At 42.4% G+C, this 23,176-nt stretch overlaps 1 protein-coding gene across 19 annotated transcripts in view; it reads left to right on the plus strand.

Annotated features, from left to right (window-relative positions):
* Nucleotides 1–23,176, plus strand: part of LOC126183635 (CLIP-associating protein 1-B-like) — a 764,859-nt gene that overhangs the window by 22,338 nt on the left and 719,345 nt on the right. For all 19 annotated transcript variants that reach the window (XM_049925777.1, XM_049925772.1, XM_049925761.1 and 16 more), the window contains exons 6-7: nucleotides 8,450–8,626; nucleotides 8,898–8,974. In XM_049925777.1, coding sequence (XP_049781734.1) covers nucleotides 8,450–8,626; nucleotides 8,898–8,974 — 254 coding nt within the window. The remainder of the gene's footprint in view (nucleotides 1–8,449; nucleotides 8,627–8,897; nucleotides 8,975–23,176) is intronic.

Raw genomic sequence — 23,176 nt, forward strand, 5'->3', positions numbered from 1 at the left:
GTATTTATCTTTGTGCGTGCAAAACATGCCTGTGTAGTGCTAAATATATTCGACAGCAGAAGTTTGTTGTGGTGGCACCTACCAACCTTTTTCAGAACTTTTGCTTAATTTGTGCTCGATTCTAAGTTGCAGGCGGTTTTTTAAATTAGAAAAACCGGAAAAAAAGTGCAGCTTAGATTCGAGTAAATACAGTACATAGACAAATATCCTTGTTGGTGCTCCACATCTGATGTTTGTTCTATCTGCTGGTGAAGTTTCAAACCATTCTGGCAGATGGCAGAGCCATAGTACAGTGTCAAAATGCCATCTACATACGACTCACATTATAAGCTGTGTGCTGTTATTGAATTCTTGTGTGCAGAAAAAGAAACTGTGATGAACATCCATAAACGTATGTGTGCAGTGTATGGTGGTGGTGCAGTTGAAAGGAGTACAGTTAGACAATGGGTAAAGAAAGTTACAGCGTTAGGAAATGCAGAAACAGAGCTCCATGATAAGCCACACTCTGGGCGTCCTGTAACAGCCACTGCTCCACACATGCTGAATCATGCAGATGATTCAGCATGTCTGGATGTCATCATTCGTGCTGACAGGTGCATCACAACTCGACAGTTGGCTCTACATTTGTCGGTCAAGATTGGAAGTGCGTCTGCAATGATCGAGACCCTTGGATATTCAAAGAGATGCTCGCAATGGGTTCCATGAATGCTAACAGTAGACCACAAAATTCAAAGAACAGTCATTTAATTTCAATTGTTGGAGCGTTTTGAGACCAATGGAGAAGCCTTTCTGCCATGGATCATTACAGGGGACGAAAGCTGGATGCACCACTTTGTGTCAGAAACAGAAAGACAGCCCATGGAGTGGCATCATCCTCATTCACCACAAAAGAAGAAATTCAAGACAACAGCCTCTACAGGAAAAGTCATGGCGACAGTCTTCTGGGATTGTGATGGCGTCATTCTCGTGGATGTGATGCCAAGAGGTTCAACCATGAATTCAGAGGCGTATGTGAAGACTGAATAAAGTCAAGAACAGTTTCTGACATGTTCGATTCAACAAGAATCCAGCCAAAATCTTGCTCCAACACAATAATGCACGGCCACACACAAGTCTGAGAACCTGGGAACACATCGCCAAATTGGGTTGGACCTCATTGCCCCATCCGCACTACAGTCCAGACTACCATCTCTTTGGGCCGCGTAAATATTCTTTACAAGGATCGTACTTTGAAGAAGTCATGTAGTGAAAACATGGCTACGCTTATAGGACAAGAGCTTTTACCAGCAGGGGATACGCGCTCCTCCCCAAAGTTGGCGTACGGCCATAGAACGTGATGGAGACAACGTGATTGTCACCAAATTCTGACTCTTAACAATTAATATGTTCTGAGAAAAGAAAGAAAATGTGGGGCATTACTTATTGAACAACCCTTGTACATTTGGCAAATGTGGTTAAAATATGACGACATAGTTCAGGTACCCAAGGTCATCTCATTGAGATCCAAATAATGAAAATAATTGTAGCCAGGGAGCTTTTCCCAACAGAGCAGGAAAATTCTGCCTTGGCAGAAAATTATGCTCCAAAGATGTAGGTTATATCATAAACTATTTTATGAGACAACTAGAAGAAGCAAGGAATAGTACTGGATGATTGATCCATTAGATTTTGACCCTGCTGCTACAGTAATTACATTTCTTTCACTGATATTTTGCCTTTAAGTCTTCTGGCCAACTTCTGAGTGAGCTGACTTGTTGGCTTACGCTGAAGATGGCTGAAAGGCATTCTGAAGTATTATTGTAAGAAATGAGTTCCTATGGCTGCTTACCAAAAATCTTGCGTGTTAGTAAATGTGCAAGGAAAACATGAAGATGCATGCTGGACTATTGAGTTGTAAGCAGCTGTACACCACTTGCTTCATAAGAATCAGAGTTGGTGATTAATAAATGTGAACGCCACAAAGGGATTAGTCCTAGAGTCTGTTCTGACTGCTGCTCCATATTAGGAGGAGGAACAATATATAATTGCTGGACATGTGACCACACTGTTGCCAATTCTCCCAGCTGTTATTGCCAGTAGCTGAATCCTGATGATGCCGTTACTTTATCCAAGCAGCTCCTCGTTTGTCTTTATGCTGCGGAGTGGACCCACTGAGTAGGGTAGCGCAGTGGTTAGCACACTGAACACTGGATTTGAATTCGTGAGGATGACAGTACAAATCTGTGTCCGGGCAGTGTGATTTTCCTAAATTGGTTGAGGAAAATGCTGGGATGATTCCTTCAAAATGGCACAGCTGCTCTCCTTCCCCATCCTTCCCTAATCCGAACTTGTGCTCCATGTCTAATGACCTCATTGTCGACGGGACGTTAAACACTCATCTTCTCCTCCTCCTCCTCATCCTCATGAGTGGACCCCATTCCAGATGTCTCTGCCTCTGGAGGGGAAAAAGAGAGAGAGAGAGAGAGAGAGAGAGAGAGAGAGAGAGAGATAGAATTGAAATCTCAGGTGGTACCAGGAATTGAACGCAGACCCTTAAGCACTGAAGGCGGCAGCCTTAATCATTCGGCTGCGGAGGCAATGTAGAAATTAATGTAATCATTTTTATTATTTATGGAACATGCATGCTTTTTGAGATAGTATGCATTGAAATCAGTGCAAATGTGCCAGTTTTTTTTCGTTGTGTTGGTTGTCCGCATGATGTGGGAAAAGGAAGCTTCAGGCATTCCATAAGCTCATATGTACTAGCTCTTACACATCATCATCAAATGTGTGACACCTATTTCTTCCTTTGAGGTATCACACCTACACTTGCTACTTGAAGCTTGATCAGGTTAATGTACAGAATGTAGTAGACATTTGAAACAAGAGACCACTAGTTGCTTGCATTGTTAATTAGAATGTGAATGGCCCTGTGTTGTTGCTGTAACAACAGTACACAAATACGCTGCAAACTGTGACATTTCGATCTGATTGCAGGCTTCAAATGATTTTCAAGTATATTACAGTTTGACTCTTAAAGTTATCTATACATACATCAGGCATTAGATGTTCCGTAATTACCATATTCCCTTAATGAGAAGAGTTCTGTATCTATATCATCTACACCTACATATATACTCCGCAAACCACCTTAAGGTGCGTCACAGAGGGTACCCTGTACCACTTCTAGTTATTTTCTTTTTCTGCTTCACTCGCAAATAGAGCGAGAGCAAAATGACTGTCTGTATGCCTTCATATGAGCCCCAATCATTCTAATCTGATCTTCATGGTCTTTAGGTGAAATGTACGTTTGTGGCAATAGAATTGCTCTCCTGTCAGCCTCAAATGCCAGTTTTCTAAATTTTTTCAGTAGCGTTCCTTGAAAAGAATGTCTACTTCCCTCCAAGGATTTCCGTTTCAGTTCCTGAAGGATCTCTGTTAACACATGCATGTTGTTCTAACATCCTGGTAACAAATCTAGCAACCCATCTCTGAGAGTTGCTTTGATGACTTCCTTTAATCTGACCTGCCCTGGACCCCAAACACTCAAAATAGTGCTAAAGAATGGGTCACACTAGTGCTGTGTATGCTGTCTTCTTTACAGGTGAACCACACTATCGTGAAATTCTCCCGATAAACCGAAGTCGACCATTTGCCTTCCCTAATGCAGTCCTTACATGTTCATTCCATTTCATACTGCTTTGCAACGTTACACATAGATATTTAATGTACATGACTGTGTCGAGCAGCACGCTACTAATACTGTATTTGAACGTTATGCGTTTGTTTTTCATACTAATCTGCATTAATTTTCATTCTTCTACATTTAGAGCTACCTACCATTCATCACACCAGCTACAAATTTTGTCTAAGTCATCTTGTATCCTGCTATTGTCTCTCAATGACACCACCTTCCCATACACCACAGCATTATCAGCAAACAGCCACAAACTGCTGCTTACCCTGTCCATAGGATCATTTATGTATATAGAAAATAACACTTCCCAGGGCACTTCTGACTATACCCATCTCTGACGAACACTCACCATTGAGGATAACATACTGGGTTCTGTTACTCAAGAAGTCGTTGATCCACTCACATACCTGGGAACGTATTCCATATGCTTGTACTGTTGGTAACTGTCGGCATTGTGGCACCGTGTCAAATGCTTTCCAGAAATCTAGGAATATGAGGTCTGCCTGTGGTTCACTGGATCTCATGTGAGAAAAGGGCAAGCTGAATTTCGTATGAGTGATGCTTTTTAAAACCGTGCTGATCTGTGGACAGAAACTTTTCCCTATATTCAAACTGAGAATATGTTCAGGGAGTCTGCAGCAAACCAAAGTTAGGGATAATGATAATTTTGCAGGTCTGTTCTTTTACCCTTCTTGTATACAGAAGTCACTTGCACTTCTTATCAGTCGCTTGGGACTTAGCGCTGGGTGAGAGATTCACGATAAATGGAAGCTAGGTAAGGGGCCATTGCTTTAGGGTACTCTTTGTAACACCAAAATTGGGATCCCATCAAGCCCTAGCGACTTATTTGCTTTCAATTCTCATGTGTTTCTATACACGAGTGATGCTGGTTTCTTTGTCCTCCATATGGGACTCTGTATGTTCGTCAAACAATGGTATGGTTGTACGATTTTCGTATGTGAACAATTTCTTAAATGAGAAATTCAAAATTTGGCTTTACTTCTACTATCATCTACCATCACACCAAACTGGCCAACGAGTGACTCTATAGAAGCCTTAGATCCATTTAGCAATTTTACATTGGGCCAGAGTTTTCTTGAGTTCTCGCAGGATCTATTGCTAAGGTGTGATGGTGTAGTTGCTGTAAGCTTCACGCATAAATCTTTTTATAGGCGCATTAATTTCTTTCAACTTTTGCCTCTTGTCATTTGTGCATTTTCTTGCGAACCGAGAGTGCAACAGCATTTGCTTCCTCAGCATTTTTTGAATTTCATTGTTAAACTGTGGTCAGTCTTTTTCGTCCACTTACTCAGCACATACTTCTTCAGAGTATGCTTTTCGATCCGTTTAAACTTCACCCATAATTTCTCTATGTCCATCGTACTGGAACAAAATTATGTCAATTCATTGTCTAAGTAGGATGCTAACAACTATCTGCTCTTTCTAGCAAGTCTTCTTTATGGAGCTATTAACTTTAGTAACCCAAGTCTCCATAATGACGTTTTCACTATTCCCTGCCTCTGTACTGTCAATTAGGATAGGCCTGTTTGTAGCTACGAGATCCAAAAATATTTCCATTGCATGTGGGCTCTTGAAAAAGCTGCTCAAGATATGTTTTCAGAAAACATGTTCAAAAGAACTTCACAGGCCTGTCTGTCTGTACCCCCTGTAATCAATCCATAGACTTGGTAGGTTAAAGTCACCTCCAACTAATATTACATGATATGTGTATATCCTCACTACTGACCGTAGTTATTGGCTCTAAAACCATCACAGCGGAATCGGGTGGCCAGTAAAAACATCCAACAATAAACTTTATTTCACCTAGACCTGTGTGTAGCAACAAGGTCTAAAATAATTCCATTGTTTGTTGGTTGTTGAAAAAACTGCTCAAGACAGTTTTAAGGAAACACGTCCAAAAGGCTTTACAAGACTGACTGACTGTACTCCCTTGTAATGAATCCATAGACATCCCAGTCTACGCTTGGTAGGTTAAAGTTGCCTCCAACTAGTGTTAATTGTATGTATTTCCTCACTACTGATCATAGACTTTCTGCCATTGACTCTAAAACCATCACAGTGGAATTGGATGGCCTGTAAAAACATCCAAAAATTAACTTGATTTCACCTAGCCTTGTTATAGACGACCACGGAACTTCAATGCCACACTGAGACAATGTTTTAGTCAATTGCAATGAACACACCCCCTCCTGTAGCATCTAATCTATCTTTTTGATATACGAGGGCTATCCATAAAGTACAGTACGCTTTGGAATTAAAAATAAATAAAGTATTGGAAATTTTTTTATTATATACAGATGAAAGCCACACTTTAATACTACTTTTCTACATAGTTGCCATTTAAATTAAGGCACTTATCGTAGCGATGGACGAGCTTGGAAATTCCTTCGTCATAAAATTCGGCTGCCTGCGTCTTCAACCACGTGGTTACCTCTTCTTGAAACTGTGCGTTGGTATCAAAACGCTGGATAGCCAACCACTTCTTCATTGCTGGGAATAAGTGGAAGTCGCTCGGTGCCAGGTCAGGACTGTACGGCGGATGAGGAAACAACTCCCACTTAAAAGATTCGAGAACTTCACGAGTGGCATTTGCCATGTGGGCACGGGCGTTGTCATGAATCAGCAAGATCTTTGAGCCCAACTTTCCCCTGCGCTTGTTTTGTATTGCTCTTCTGAGGTTGTGCAGAATTTGGCAATACCTTTGAGAGTTTATTGTATTGCCTCTTTCCAGGAAATATGCAAAAATCACACCTTTCCTGTCCCAAAAGAGGTAACCACGTGGTTGAAGGCGCAGGCGGCCCAATTTTACGACGAAGGAATTTCCAAGCTCGTCCATCACTACGATAAGTGCCTTAATTTAAATGGCAACTATGTAGAAAAGTAGTATTTAAGTGTGGCTTTCATCTGTATATAATAAAAAAAATTCCAGTACTTTATTTATTTTTAATTCCAAAACGTAATATACTTTGTGGATAGCCCTCGTACGTTCCAAGAATCACTAACTATCTCAGAGATTCATACTTGGGGTTTCAGTCATCTCTCAGTGCAGAGAATAATTTGAGCGTGACTAGTTTCCTAAAGGGTAGTAAATTTGGAAATTTTGTTACAAATGCTTTGAGAATTCACTAATAAAATTTTGATAGTGGAAGTGTCTTCACTTTGAACACAGTCTGATTTAGCTATCCGAGTCGTCTGGTGAGTGTTAATCAGAGAACCTCGACCTTCTGCCTTAGGGAAAGTTTGAGCTATTAAGCAGCTCTCAGAAAAATATTGAAGCAGTTTCTTTAGTCTAATGCGCTGATTTTTTGTTTTGGAAAAATTGCATCAGTGCACAAGTTTCTTTCCATTATGTTACAGTTATTTGAAACTTTACTACCAAATATGAGTTTCACATCACTCGGTCCATTGCAGTGATTCATTTGTAACTTGTAGCAGAATCTTATTGCAATAATTTGATTTATTGGGACCAAAAATGTATTATTATGCCAATACAAGACTGAAATAATCACTTTGCGTGATAGCTGTATCATGTGAAGAAATTCATCCGTCTGGTGTATAAAATCATAATCAGCAATTTCCCTATGAAGTGAATGTTTGATTTAATTACCATTTGTCATGGTTGTGGGCTGTAGTGTCAACTGGATTAATTGACACTGACATTTCTAATGTGTAGGATATAATATGGAAGGAAAGAAGACACCACATTTGGTGTAACAGGTTAGACTTGCTGTTGGAACTAAAACTAGAGCAAAACTTATCAGATGAATTCGCAGTTGTGAATAATGACCACAATCGTCTGTAGAATGGAATGATAACAATGAAAATTTGTGCAGGACCAGGACTCGAACCCAGATTTCCCACTTATTGTGAGCAGTCGCCTTACCATTTGGCTATCCATACACGACTCGCAACCAGACTCAACCTGGATGTGCGAGTGCAGATCGTAGACGTATGGTTGATGACTTGTGGAAGTTTGAGTCTGGCTGTGAGTAATGTATGGATAGCCAAATTGTAAGGTGACCACTCGTGATAAGCGGGAAATCCGGGTTCGAGTCCCAGTGCTGCACAAATTTTCATTGTCATAATTCCATTCTACAGCTGATGGTGGTCATTATTCACAATTATGAATTCGTCTGATGTGTGTAGTAATGGCTGTCGTCGTTGCAGTGCATCATCATTGAAATAACACTGGCACTGCAAAATCGTAGAGGCAAAACTGTTCACTATCTGTGCCAATGGATACTAAAAACTATATATCTATGGTCGATTGGGACTCGCTTCATTTGTGGTGACTGCAATTGTTATTTTCTTAAGAATAGAAATTATGTAGATTAAGAAGATCAAAATGTTGAAGTAATTTGCAATCTAGCAAGTGATTTCTCAAAATTTAAACTTGTTCATAAACTGGACAGAAATGTGTGAAACCTACAGGTAGATGAAATCAGTTAACAAATTTCACGGATGATACCAAGCTGTGAGTGAAGCAACTAATTGTAGGTGCTGTCAACAACTGATGTAAACTGAATTTGATTGTTTTCAGATGCTGAATGTTAATAGAAAATCACATCCATGTATGTAATTTTTTTAATATCCAATATCCAAATTACAGTTAGCCATCTTAACTGCAAAGTGTAACTAATTTCCATTTTTGAAGAATTTATGTTGAAGTGGAGGTTACTTACAGTTTGTGTGAAATAAATCTGTTGTACAATATGTAATTCTTTTGGGTGATTGTTGCTTCTTGTTTCCAAGGCATGGACCTTCAAACCTTGGCTTGTCGAAACATGTTCCAAGCATTTTGAAACTTCTGCACGATCCACTTCCATCCGTGAGAGATGCAGCTTTTAATACATTGACTGAAATATATCGACATGTAGGGGAAAAATTTCGACAAGATATCCAACGTCGCTGTAGTGCCAAAGACACAAAGTAAGTTTTTATTCTGTTGACTATGTGTACATTGTTTTCAGTTCCTAAATACAGCTGATTAGACATTGAATATTCTGTACGTGTGAAGTCCAGGATAATAAATTATATTTCTGAAAAGGTTTAAATTGTGTTGTAGTCAATGAATGTATTATTGTTGTGAATCACATCAATTTGAGTTTTTTTGGTGTAGTTAAAAAATACATGCAGAATTGTTGTCTATCTATTAACACTACTACGTGTATTTTTTTATTTTTTTAAAATTTTTTTTTAGGATTGCAACCCTTTTTTCGAAGTTTGACGAAATAAAAAATGAAGGTGGATTGCTTGCCTCAGCCTGTGGAGCAGAAGGTAAGATCATAATACTTAATTTTAAGTATGTCTCACATTTACTTTGTCCAGAATTTAAACTCTTCCGGGGTTGGTGGTGGAGGGGGAGAGAATAGTCTGTTGTTTTTGGTACAGTGAATTGATCTTGTTTTAAGTAGATGTATTAACTCCTAACACCGGCTGCTGTGGCCGAGCGGTTCTAGGCGCTTCAGTGTGGAACCGCGCTGCTGCAACGGTCGCAGGTTCAAATCCTGCCTCTGGCATGGATGTGTGTGATGTCCTTTGGTTAGTTAGGTTTAAGTAGTTCTAAGTCTAGGGGACTGATGACCTCAGATGTTAAGTCCCATAGTGCTCAGAGCCATTTGAACCATTTTATTAACTCCTACTTTGCAAATAGCTTGTTGGGTCTCAAGGCATACTGTGTTAATCTATCATGAATTGTTTGAATAGCCTTACATATTTCCAAGATATCAAATGATTTGTCCATACCCTTAATACTCTTATGGGGAAAGATAACTGGTGCTGCAAGGCATAGAGCGGTAACTAAAGTTCTTGGACAGTCTCTTGATTAGTTGTAGCATTCCCAGTTGTGGCATGGGAACTTGAAATAAATACATTTGCCTCTGTGGTGGTCCACACTTTATTTTGTAATTATACAAGAACAGCCCTTGACTGGTTGCAGAATAACGCTAATTGTAAACAGGAATTTGTTGGTAAACCAAAATTCTTGTTCATTAATGTTAAGGGTAGAACCAAGCTGACCACATCCATTGTTGAAGTTCATTGTGAACTAACCTTAAACATTGTCAAGCAACACCAAATAGAAGTTGAAGCACAGTACTGGCAGTGCTGCTTAGCATGTGGCCCTTTAATACACCACTCTGTGAGCACCAGTGATTTTGTTGCGCGCTGGAGTTCTTGGTGCCCTTCCAACCTCTTCTGTGCCCATTTTGGTTTCTAGCTGAGGTATTAAAAGTAGTATGGGTACACGCACTGTAGGCAGTTGCACCCCATGTTATAAAACCAGCTCTTAAAAGTGATGTGAGGAACGACAATAAATGGTGTTGTTTAGTGTTAACATGGGTACTATAGTATAAGGATTTGCTAGTCAATGTTGCCTAGGTGTATAATTTATTGGTGAATACATCATGTTGCCAATGTGTATCTGTGCATGATTATGTAACAGCACCATTCCAGTGTATTCTGAGATGGTTGATAGTTTGGAAGAGTCAATGTGGAGAGTAGTGTGAACAGTGTAATACTTAGCACAGCACAATCCCCTGTCCTGTCATCTCTGGGTGTTGTGGCACACACACACACACACACACACACACACACACACACACACACACACACACACACAATCATTCACTCACTATGAATGGGGGGGGGGGGGGGCATTATCTCATTTCCTACTCCAACACCTAAGGGACTAACCAGCTTTGTGCAGGCTCATGATGTGACCCTTCTCAATCACATCCAGGTGCTCAGACTACATACTGACATTTCTCCAAGGCATTATTGCACTTTCCAAATTACTATCTTAGCAGAAGCAGGGACTGCAGAGATTCACATTAATATTTTGCTTGGAGCACACCTGCTCTGGAGGAGGCTGGTGGTAAGAGGGATGAAAGTCCAACATTTTGACACCGAATGTTGAACTACCTCAAAAGTGATATTATTAATTTCTCAACCACCCTGGACAAAGGTAGCTGGACAGCTGATTGTAAGCAAATTTTTCAAAAATCATAGTTCTGTAATAGTGAATGCTATATTTTTGTACAAAGTGTCAGGTGAAACGTTCAGAAATGGTCTCGTTACTCCTGGGGATATTATTGTAATATTTTATAGATAGCAGACTTAAGACTCATTTTACTATTAAGACTTTATTCAGAAAGAAAACTTGTACCAACTGCATTAAATTTTTCTCAGTGTGAAATGTTTTGAAACATTGGTACATCCACAGAAAAAAATATTTCTTTTCGATATACTCCTCCGCCTGGCTGTTAATGAGGCTGACACATATTTTACAGAAGTGTCAGATGCAATTTGTTCCTGCTATGTGGTATTTTCTGGGCAAAAATCTGCCAGTGACTTAGTGCCTGTTTTCTTGTCCTCTTATATGCTCTGAATGATACCCAACAAATAACTGAAAGGAGAATTCTTCCACCATTTGGATTGATTGCTCTTTAAAGGATAGAAAACAATCATTAGATGTGATTGGATCCACTGTGTGAATTTTATGAATTTTATGTTCAAAACATTGTCTGCTTCTTTATGTCACTAAGTATCCTTGTGAGCACACATTTACTTCTGTTGTTGAAGCAAGGTGGCATTTTGAGAATATCAGAACATCACTTGTGTCCTTTCATTCCAGGCAGAGGAGATACTCCCTTCTCTCAGAAATGGTCGTTTTTAGAGTCTGAGCTTGACAACTGTAAATTGTGGAAGATCTTTCCGGTTAGTCAAGCAAGTGCCTACTGCTTTTATCTTATATGCACGTAGATAATCAAATACAGCAGGTGAAATATAATAGCAGTACATTTATGTGACTTTGTGTCTGTCATGGTACTACTCTAATAATGTATTAAAAAGTGCCATACAGCTGGCTCCTCTGCCCTTTTCCCTGCGGATGCCTCCATTGTAAGTACATACCCAGTCAAAAGATCACAAGCACTAAGCATTTTTATGCTGTACTTCTCTGTTGTGTGCTAGTCATTTACACTGAAAAATCAGTTTGTCATTTCAAACCACACATACTTTCATTAACTGTCAAATATCCATAGGGAGTAAATGAAGAGGATGACATAAGAATTCAAATGACAAAAAATGAGCAAATTTTGAAATGATTATGAGAAATAATTTGTCATTGTTATTGAGCTCCAAGTTCAGCAAAATTGCTTTGAACTAACATAGCTTATCATCATTGCATGAAAGGGATTATGCAGTGCAGATGTTTTGACCAGTAGTTACTTATTGTTGGCCTTTTCACAAGGTACATGTGAATTAGTTACCACGAAAAATGAGTAAATAATCTCAATTTTTTGTCATAATCCACTTTACCCCATACACTGTTCACTCTCAACTTGTGTTATCTTCCTTGACTATTATTGGCCCACTGTATTGATTAGTCTGTTGCTTTTAATTTTTATTTTCTGGCATAGACAATGAGAAACAATCCATTGGTGTGTAAGTCAGGTGAAAACACACGCCCACACTGGTCTTGTCTTTCACATGTTGTTTTGGGTGTTTTAAGCAGTAACCCCAGTGAAGGTGACGGCTCAAAATACTGTGCTTCTTCATTTACCTTTCATACAAACAATTTGTAGCATATTCCACATCTATAATAAAACTAAAAATTTTCTTTTAGGCTACACGATGTTGCAGACACTACTTTTTTAAAAGTAGTTGCTGACAAAGGGAATGAAATGGAATGGAATGTGAGCTATCAGTTTCTATGCTCAGCTTGACACAGACTGGCACCAACTGTCTGACCAGCTGTTGTTGCCTGAGACCTGCTCGTGTGCTATCCACAATTGCATTACAGTAATTTGTTTTGTTTTACCTGAATATTCATTCTTTCTCAAATTCCTATGGCTGTAGTATCCAACCTAGTTGTTACACTTATTTCAATAACATTCTCTGTAGCTTGTCTGTAGTGTATCACTATGGTGATCATATTGTCGGAGAAGAAGCTGAGAAGCCCCGTGGTGTAGTGGTTATGATACTAAACTGTTGCATGGAGGGTCGTGAGTTCAAAACTCACCTGCACTGTACAATTTTAATTTCTATATGCGGTTTGAGTATATTCTAGAAGTATCTTCTCTATGTGTTCTGGCCGAAGGCAGTTCGCTCCGCACTCTTGTATGTGCAAGTGCTAAATATACCTTCGTTAAGTGAAGTTAGTGTTCGTCATTCATCTTATTACACCTTCTTCAACATGACATTATTCTGGTGGAGACTCTGGGTATTGGAACTTGTCATAGTGCACGTTATCGACAACACAGTGGCTCCCATCAGGTCACGACAGAGCCACCGTTTGTGGCGAGAAACCTGAGTTGGAGCCATATTCAACAGACCGCAATGTATTGGAGACAGAAGAAGAAGACGTTATGATGACAGCAACTGTGTGCCACCACATGAGACATCCTTCCGGGTTCTCTGGTGATGATGGCCAAGATCCAAACAAGTGGCTGAAGGTTTATGAGCATATAGTCATATTTAACAAATGGGATGACACCGTGTGTTTGGCTAAGGTATTTTTCTACTTGGAGGGCACTGCCAAGCAATGGCATGAGAACAACGAGGAGTAGTTCACAAGCTGGGAAGTATTCCAGGTGGAACTGCGCAATTATTTCGGCAACACACAATGACAGAAGTGGAAGGCTGAAGATAAATTAAAGTGCAGGTCACAGCGTCCAGGAGAAACTACAGCATCCTGCATTCAAGACGTCTTGGAGCTGTGTAAAATGGTGGATCCTAGAATGAAGAAGGAAGATAAGGTTGCACATTTCATAAAGGGTGTTGCTGAGGACATGTATCAAGCCGTAATCCTGAAGGAGATTTCGACAGCAGACGACTTCATAAAATGGTCCCAGTATATCAAGACAATGCATCCAAAAAGCATTACACACAAAAAGTTTGAACGGCTTCCAAACGTTGTATCGATGTCTGTGATGGAGGAAGCAACTGATTTCACAAGTGTTCTTCGCCAGATAGTGAGAGAGGAAGTTCAGAAGGCACTTGCATTGCATGGCGAGCAAAAAACCGAGATGCTTCAAGAGGTCATAAGGGAGGAAGTGGAACAGACATTGAACCCAATTTCTTGTCCTTCATTTCCCTTTAAAACGATGAAAAAGTCTAGATCCAGGTGGAGTTACATTCCTACAATTCCACATGAGAAACCTGTTTGGGCACCAAGGAAGACTGTCATCCAGAGGATCTAGGATAACCAACCAGTATGTTTCCACTGTGGATGTCCGGGACATGTGGTGCACTATTGTCGAGAGAGGTGGCATCGCCACTATATAGATAGAAGGTATAATTATATCTTATGAATACAGTAGATAGCACATTTATCAGGAGAGAAGATAAATTTTCAAGGAGGTAACATAAATAGTCCTTTGCAGCAAAAATGTTTGTATAAACATATGCTGTATATTTAATGGTTCCTGAGGTAAATGCTTGAAAATTTTTATCATCATCATCATCATCATCATCAAACAATTTTCTTATGTTTATTACTATTTCATATCAGATACTTTCTGTTTATCAGTGAGATAGTTTGTGCGAGATAAAGTGTTAGGTTGCATCATTATAACTACTACTCTCATAAAGGTGCATAGTGAAGCAGCGAGACGAGTGTTGTGACATGTACTGAGAGTAGAAAAGTACACTGAAGGTGATAGTTGCTTTTTGTTCTTTTATTGTGAATTATTTAAAGTTGATTGTAAACTTTAAGCATACACACATTTGACAGGCTGTTTCCAAGACTGACAGTTTAAAATATAAATAATAAAAAAAGTTTGTAAACTGTAAATGTTAAAACAGTGCTCTTGAGTAAATTACTCAACAGAAATGTATTGGATCGTTAAGTGAGCAATTTTTTCTCGTTGTTCATTCAATCAAAATATCTAGTGAGAAGAATTCAAAATTTAACAAATGTCTGCGTGAACGTCTGTGCTTCAAATGGCCATTCTACCATAATATTGGCCTTTCCTTCTGAAACACTGAGCGGATGTGTTTGTTGTTCTGCATTATGGACACTGTTTAATATGAAGTAGGAGATAAACTTCACTTGATTAACCACTACATCAGAATAATTCAGATATGAGACAGATTTGCTGAAAGGGTTGCTCTAAAATAGGTGCCCAATAGGGTGAATTGGCCTATGTACAGGAAAATGACTTTTTGAACAATGTGCATGACTGGATGTGTCACGTTATGTGTGTTCAGCTGCACTGCAGAGGCTTTCACACTTTGACTCAGCTTTACTGCGTGAATTGCTAAAGAATTGTTGTCAGTGGTCATATTAAGAAGTCCATATGATGAATGATCGCATGATGTGGATAATAATTAAGGTATTTTCTCAGTTGCTTCCAATGTGAGTCCAGATGATAGGACTCCTTGCATGATAACCTCATGCTATTGGAGATGCCTGTATTCCAGGTATGCATCATCTGATAGTTGTCTTTTGCAGTCTTAGAACGAAGATGTAAGACCATAACATTCTTGAATAGCTCCATAAGTGGATTTTCTCAGCCAATCATTGAAACAGTTGGTAGGATGTCGAAAGAAGTGGATGGAGAACACTGATTTTTATATTTTCAACAGATTAATGTGTCTATAAATGTGACTAGGCTGAGACACAGAAAGAACAACAAACATAGCATGCTTTTTTTGTCTATATCATTTGCCAGATTTCACCTTTACTGTGGTTTTGGTGAGTCACCACTTTTAAGTTAGGTAACACTTTTTTTCTGGTTTAATATTTGTAGAAGTTCTTTGTATTCCTCAGTCATTGTCATTGTTGACCATTACCAACCAGCATACTTGCCTAGCTGTTCATAGGCATCAAAACCATTATGGATCTGAGCAAATATCAGTCATGCCAAACTATATGTGGCAGAAAGTAGTGTTGCACCCAAGAGTGGATCAGATCAGTTCCGTATCTACTAAAGATGACCATATCCTTTATATTTGGACAGACTAAAGGAAGTTACTTTTGAAGCCAGATGATTAAAGTTCTTATGCACAGTTGCTTTTCTTCACTTGTATACATTTACTGATCAAAGCAAGGGCCTCTGCCATGTGCTTTTGTGTCCTTGAAGTGTGATTTCCTAATGAATTTTCTGTCTACAGTGCCGAAAATCTCCATGAATTGAGAGGTGGTATATTTATAGCACCAGACAAGAATCTTAAGTTAATTGAGCTAGGAATTGAGTGAGCATGTGAAGCAGGATACAAGTTGTAGTTTCCATTTGGACTCATTGGCAGAACTAAGAACTTCAAATAGAACTTCAGTTCGCTGGCACGTATGTACAGTGTGTAAACTTTTAGATGGCAGACCTCTCCCTAGTCCTGAATTGACTTGACTTGAAATTAGCGGAGATTGAGGCCTGGTGGATAACGGGAAGAGAGGATATATTGAAGAGCAAGTTCCCATCTCCGGAGTTCGGATAGGTTGGTGTTAGTAGGAAGTATCCAGATAACCCGGACGGTGTAACACTGCGCCAAGATGTGCTGGTCGTGCACCAAGGCATGTTTAGCCACAGGGTGATCCTCATTACCAACAAACACTGTCTGCCTGTGTCCATTCATGCGAATGGACAGTTTGTTGCTGGTCATTCCCACATAGAATGCATCACAGTGTAGGCAGGTCAGTTGGTAGATCACGTGGGTGCTTTCACATGTGGCTCTGCCTTTGATTGTGTACACCTTCCGGGTTACAGGACTGGAGTAGGTGGTGGTGGGAGGGTGCATGGGACAGGTTTTACACCGGGGGCGGTTACAAGGGTAGGAGCCAGAGGGTAGGGAAGGTGGTTTGGGGATTTCATAGGGATGTACTAAGCAGACAGTGTTTATTGGTAATGAGGATCACCCTGTGGCTAAACATGCCTTGGTGCACGACCAGCACATCTTGGCGCAGTGTTACACCGTCCGGGTTATCTGGATACTTCCTACTAACACCAACCTATCCGAACTCCGGAGATGGGAACTTGCTCTTCAATATATCCTCTCTTCCCGTTATCCACCAGGCCTCAATCTCCGCTAATTTCAAGTTGCCGCCACTCATACCTCACCTGTCATTCAACAACATCTTTGCCTCTGCACTTCAGCCTCGACTGACATCTCTGCCCAAACTCTTTGTCTTTAAATATGTCTGCTTGTGTCTGTATATGTGTGGATGGATATGTGTGTGTGTGCGAGTGTATACCCGTCCTTTTTTCCCCATAAGGTAAGTCTTTCCGCTCCCGGGACTGGAATGACTCCTTACCCTCTCCCTTAAAACCCACATCCTTTCGTCTTTCCCTCTCCTTCCCTCTTTCCTGATGAGGCAACAGTTTGTTGCGAAAGCTTGAATTTTGTGTGTATGTTTGTGTTCGTTTGTGTGTCTGTCGACCTGCCAACACTTTCATTTGGTAAGTCACATCATCTTTGTTTTTAGGTATATTTTTCCTTCATGGAATGTTTCCTTCTATTATAACACACACACACACACACACACACACACGACGATTTCAGTTTCGTTTACGAACAACATTTAAAGTGAGTTTTACTTCCAAGCCTTTCATCTGCTTTTGTGTAGGCATGACGCACAATTTGTAGTGCCAGCACTGCAACAGGTAGACGCGCCTTGTCCCCTCCCCAACAGCTCCTCTCCCCTCGCCAGTCAATGCTTGCCTCCTTCTCTCCCCGCACTCCCCTCGCAACTCTGCCATCTTACAGTTAACACACCGTACCCAAGGTGCGCCATAATAATTGAAGAAAATTTTAGCCACTCCATAAAAGTTTTAGGGAGATTTATAAACCTGTAATACAAAGTTCTCTGGTCTGCAGTTTGATGATATCTCAAAAAACGTGTGCTGTTTACAAGAACACCACTTGCATCATCTTCTTGTATGGAGATGGCACTGTTTTGTCTCTGTGTACTTTGTGCTTGGGTGCTCTCCGTTCCCTCCTAGTACTGCTGCAAGGGTATACGTGGAAGACTGATGTCATTTCCAGCATGCTCAGTTACAGATCCTACCCTCTTTTTCATCTCAGCTGCACCAAGGCACTGGTAGCAGATACGCCAATCCCTAGTACCAACTATGTAAGGATGACACAGAAGTCACCTTGACTGCCAAAAGATGATGGAAGTGACAGGCACTGAAATGAGCTTCCACCTAACTGGAGTTGAGAACTTCTCACCAGAAAAGACAATGAGATAAAAAAAAAATCATAAGTGACAGGTGAAGTAAAATAACATACAATGTTTTACAACATCTTTCTTAAAAAATTATCTGGAACAGATGGTTTGAACCTCTATCTGCAGTGAAAATACACTGCCTGACAAAAAAAGGTGAAGCACCGAGAAGGAAAAGATACAAGACTTCCCAGGTTGGGAGATTATGTGATCTTATTGTGGCAATTACAGATTACAAATTGGACTCGAATTTACAAAGAATTTGGCAGTAAGAGCCCACATATCAGCATGGCGTTGCACCTAGTGTGGTCTCAATGCATGCACTGATTTGGTAGTAACAAGCATCTGTGGTGTAGAGAAACACTGGAAGAGTTGAAAACAAAAGGAAGACATCAAAGTAGTTCAGGGATGGACTGCTATGTTACTCGTAGGTTCGAACAACATGCTAGTGTTAAGTAGATGCTTTGGGAACTCAAATGAGAAATCCCCCTGCGGGTCCGGTGGTTAGAATAGGCCCGAGGTATTCCTGCCTGTCGTAAGAGGTAACTAAAAGGAGTCTCACGTTTCGGTCTTTATGTGATGCTACCCGATAGGGTTTGACCTCCATCTTCTAAATTTCCCCAAAGAGTGAGCCCATTGGGGGAAGGGCGCCTTACATGGTGCATCGTGTCCACCTTGCATTGAGATCTTTAGCCCACTTTCTCATTATCACATTGCAGTCCCCCTCGTTCTCCATCTCTGGTGCGAGGACACCTTCCTGGGTGCATTTTCCACCATGCACTATGCAATGTCGCTTTCTGCACTGAAAATGACCATGGACTTCCTTGCACCTCATATCCAGAACGGTAGCTAGTCCGTTGTGATGGGGCTGCCATGTACCCTGTTGGTTGTAGCCCCCTGACCACACAGGGATCACTCTGCTGATGCCTGCGCCCTTAAATCACCATGTATGTCAAAGGGTAGATGCCCATCCCCCTGGGGCATCGGGACACCCGGCAAAGGCCATCCTGCCAGGTGGCTTTCGCTGCAGCTGGGTGGAACCTGTGGGGAGGGCCCCTTGTCAGAGTGGGTGGCATCAGGGCGGATGACACACGATGAAACGTAGTACATCATCTTTTGCTGGTGGTCAAACACCAGCAGTCTCTAAGGGTTCACAGGCTCAATTCAATGCACAGAAGTACGACCCAAAATCATTCCCCTCCCAGGCCACACCATGGGAGGAATGCCAGGCTAAGGATGGTAGCGAATCTTATTCTCCTTGGTACCTAGTATGTACGTGAGCTGATGTGGAATCCTGTGTGTCCATGAACCCTCAGTTCTTTGTTGAGCATTTAGAGGACAAGTTTGGGGAGGTGGAGGGCTTGTCCAAAATGTGGTCTGGGTCAGTCTTGATAAAAACAGCCTCCTCTGCCAAGTTACGGGCATTACTCGCTTGTGACAAACTGGGGAATGTTTCTGTTACTGTCATACCCCATAAGAGCTTAAATATGGTCCAGGGATCTTCTTTTATGGTCCGATGACGAGCTGTGTGCCAACTTAGAGCGACGAGGTGTCCATTTCGTCCGGCGCGTCCACCGGGTCCAAGGGATAATCAGGTTACCACCGGTGTCTTCATCTTGGCTCTCGAGGGTGACACATTACCTGAGAAGGTGAAGGTGATGGTCTACCATTGTGATGTCAAGCCATATATCCCTCCCCCGATGCAGTGCGTTAAGTGTTGGACATTTGGCCATAGGTCTTCCCACTGTACTTCACCAGCCTCATATGTCGAGATTGTGGTCGTTCGTCCCATCCCGATATTCGGTGTGCCCCATCTTTCATCTGTGTCAACTACGGAGAGCACCATTCCCCTTGCTCGCCGGGCTGTAGGATCCTAGAGAAGGAAAGGAAAATAACGGAATACAAGACCCTGGACTGACTGACCTACACTGAGGCTAAAAGGAAATTTGAAAGGCTCCATTCCGTGTGTGTAACAACATTTTACGCCGCTCCTATAACTACTGTTAAAGCCCCATCTGTTGCACCAATTCCATTCAGCTCTCAGAGCCATAAGACTACATCTGCCCCCTTGATGGTGGGGGCATTTCCCTCGCGGTTGCTCCCGCACCACCTACTTCGGGAGCAGCACATCCCCCCCCCCCACCCCCCCCCCCCCCCCACCCACCCACTTCTGAGCCAGAGAAGCATAAGTCTTCTTCGGCTCCTCTCTCTAGGAAGGGGTCCCTTGGGTCACTACCTTCCCAGGTTCCTACCAGTGGCAAAGTGGACACCTGCTAGTGGCTGAAGCAGCCACAGGTAGCTGGTCATAGGGCTTCATGGTCCTCCTCAGTCCCGGAGACTGAATCAAAGAAGCCCTACAAGTTCTGCGTATGAGGATGAGGTGGAGATTCTGGCATCTGCTGAGGACTTAATCTCGCCGGACCTTCAGACACAATGGATATAGACTACTCAGGCAAAACGTCGGTGGCAGCGGGTGACTCTGAGGCATAAACTGCCTCATTGAATGTTCCACGTCTTCCCAGTCTCATGATAACGTCATCCTCCAGTGGAATTGCGGCGAATTTTTCCACCGCCTGGCTGAGCTACGGCAGCTGTTAAGCTTTACACCTGCTTTCTGCATTGCCCTCCAGAAAACTTGGTTCCCAGAAATGCAGACACCTGCCCTCCGTGGCTACAAGGGATATTACAGGAACCGTAGTGACTATAATCGAGTGTCAGATGGAGTTTGCGTTTATGTCCTAAACTTGGTATTGAAACGGTGCCCCTTCAAACCCCTCTTGAAGTTGTCGCTGTTAGGATAAGGACAATGTGGGGAATAACTGTCTGCAATGTATATCTTCCTCCAGATGGTGCAGTACCCCAGAACACATTGGCTGCATCGATTGCTCAACTCCCTAAACCTTCCTACTTTTGGGAGATTTTAACTCTCATAACCCCTTGTTGGGTGGCACCATGCTTACTGGCTGAGGCAGAGATGTCGAAACTTTACTGTCTCAGTTTGACTTCTGCCTCTTAAACACTGGGGCCGCCACACACTTACGTGTGGCTCATGGCAGTTACTCGGCCATTGATTTATCAGTTTGAAGCCCAGGACTTCTCCCATTTGTCCACTGGAGAGCACATGACAACCTGTGTGGTAGTGACCGCTTCCTGTCACTGCCCCGGTGTCAGGCCCACGGACGCATGCCCAGCTGGGCATTAAACAAGGCGGACTGGGAAACTTTCGCATCTGCTGCCACTGTTGAATCTCCCCAACGTGGTAACGTCAATGTGATGGTTGAGCAGGTGACTACAACAATTGTTTCTGCAGTGGAAAGCGTGATCCCTCGCTCTTTAGGGTGCCCCCGGGAAAGGCACTCCCTTCGTGGTCACTGAAAGTCGCTGAAGCTATTCAAGAGCGTTGGCGAGCTCTACAGTGGGTCACCCTTCCCTGGAGCATCTCATAGCCTTTAAACAGCTCCATGCTCGAGTTTGCCAACCTGTTGGATGACAGAAGCAGGAGTATTGGGAGAGATACGTCTCGACCATTGGGTGCCATACGTCACCTACCCAAGTCTGGGCAAAGATAAAACGTGTTTTCGGGTATCACACCCCCAACAGGTGTTCCCGGTGTTAACATAAATGACATGTTCTCTACTGACGCAAACGTGATTGCTGAGCACTTTGCTGAGCACCATGCTTGAGCCTCTGCATCGGAGAATTACTCCCCAATCTTTCGCACTCTTAAGCAGCGGCTGGAAGGGAAAGTCCTCTCTTTCACTACATGCCACAGTGAATCTTATAACGCCCCATTTACAGAGTGGGAGCTCGTCAGTGCCCTTGCACATTGCCCCAACACAGCTCCTGGGCCAGATCGGATCCACAGTCAGATGATTTAACATCTCTCATCTGACTACAAGCAACATCTCCTCATCATCTTCAACCGGATCTGGTGCGATGGCGTCTTTTCATTGCAATGGCGGGAGAGCACAATCATTCCAGTGCTCAAACCCAGTAAAAATCCGCTTGATGTGGATAGCTATTAGCCCAACAGCCTCACCAATGTTCTTTTCATGCTGCTGGAATGTATGGCGTGTCGGCGGTTAGTCACGTGGCCTACTGGCTCCATGTCAGAGCGGCTTCCGCCAGGGTCTTTCTACCACTGATAATCTTGTGTCCCTCGAGTCTGCCAACTGAACAGGCTTTTCCAGACGCCAACACCAGGGTGCCGTCTCTTTTGATTTACGAAATGTGTAAGACACCACCTGGCAACATCATATCCTTGCCAGATTATAGGAGTGGGGTCTCCAAGGCCCGCTCCCGATTTTTATCCAAAATTTCCTGTCGCTCCGTACTTTCCGTGTCCAACTTGGTGCCTCTCATAGTTCCCCCCATATCCAGGAGAATGGAGTCCCGCAGGGCTCTGTATTGACTGTGTGTCTATTTTTAGTGGCCATTAACGGTCTAGCAGCAGCTGTAGGGCCATCTGTCTCACATTCTCCGTATGCAGACGACTTCCGCATTTCGTACTGCTCCACCAGTACAGGTGTTGCTGAGTGGTACCTACAGGGAGGCATCCACAGGGCGCAGTCCTGGGATCTAGCCCATGGCTTCCAGTTTTCAGTCGTGAAGACGTGTGTCATGCATTTCTGTCAGCATCGTACCATTCATCCAGAACCAAAACTCTCCCTTAATGACGATCCACTAACTGTCATTGAGAGTATCGATTCTTAGGTCTGGTTTTTGACACTCGTTTGACTTGGTTTCCTCATTTTCGTCAGCTTAAATGGAAGTGTTGGCAGCCAGCAGGCCCTACGCTGCCTGAGCAACACCTACTGGGGTGCAGATCGCTCCATGCTGCTGCAGTTCTACAGAGTCCATGTTCAATCCCGCCTTGACTATGGGAGTGTGATTTATGGTTCGGCGACGCCATCAGAATTGCGGTTGCTCGACCCTTTACACCATTGCGGAGTTTTCCTAGTGACAGGAGCTTTTAGGGCCAGTCTGGTGATCAGCGTACTGGTGGAAGCTGGAGTCCCTCCATTGAAGATTCGATTTGCACAACTGCTCGCCAGTTATATTGCACACATTCATAGCTCTCCTGAACATCCTAGTTACTGTCCTATTTTCACCACCACGACGGTTCACCTCCTGCATAGGCGGTCCAGATCAGGGCTAACGACTGCGGTTCGTGTGCGATCGCTTCTGACTGAACTGGAGCCCTTGCCTTTACCACCTCTCCTCGAGGTCCATTCATGTACACCTCAACGGTGTAGCCCTAGGCTGAAGCTTCGCCTGGACCTTTCGTGTGACCATAAGGACTCCGTTAATCCTGT

This window comes from Schistocerca cancellata, chromosome 4 (assembly GCF_023864275.1).
Source record: "Schistocerca cancellata isolate TAMUIC-IGC-003103 chromosome 4, iqSchCanc2.1, whole genome shotgun sequence".
NCBI classification, from domain to species: Eukaryota; Metazoa; Arthropoda; class Insecta; order Orthoptera; family Acrididae; genus Schistocerca; species Schistocerca cancellata.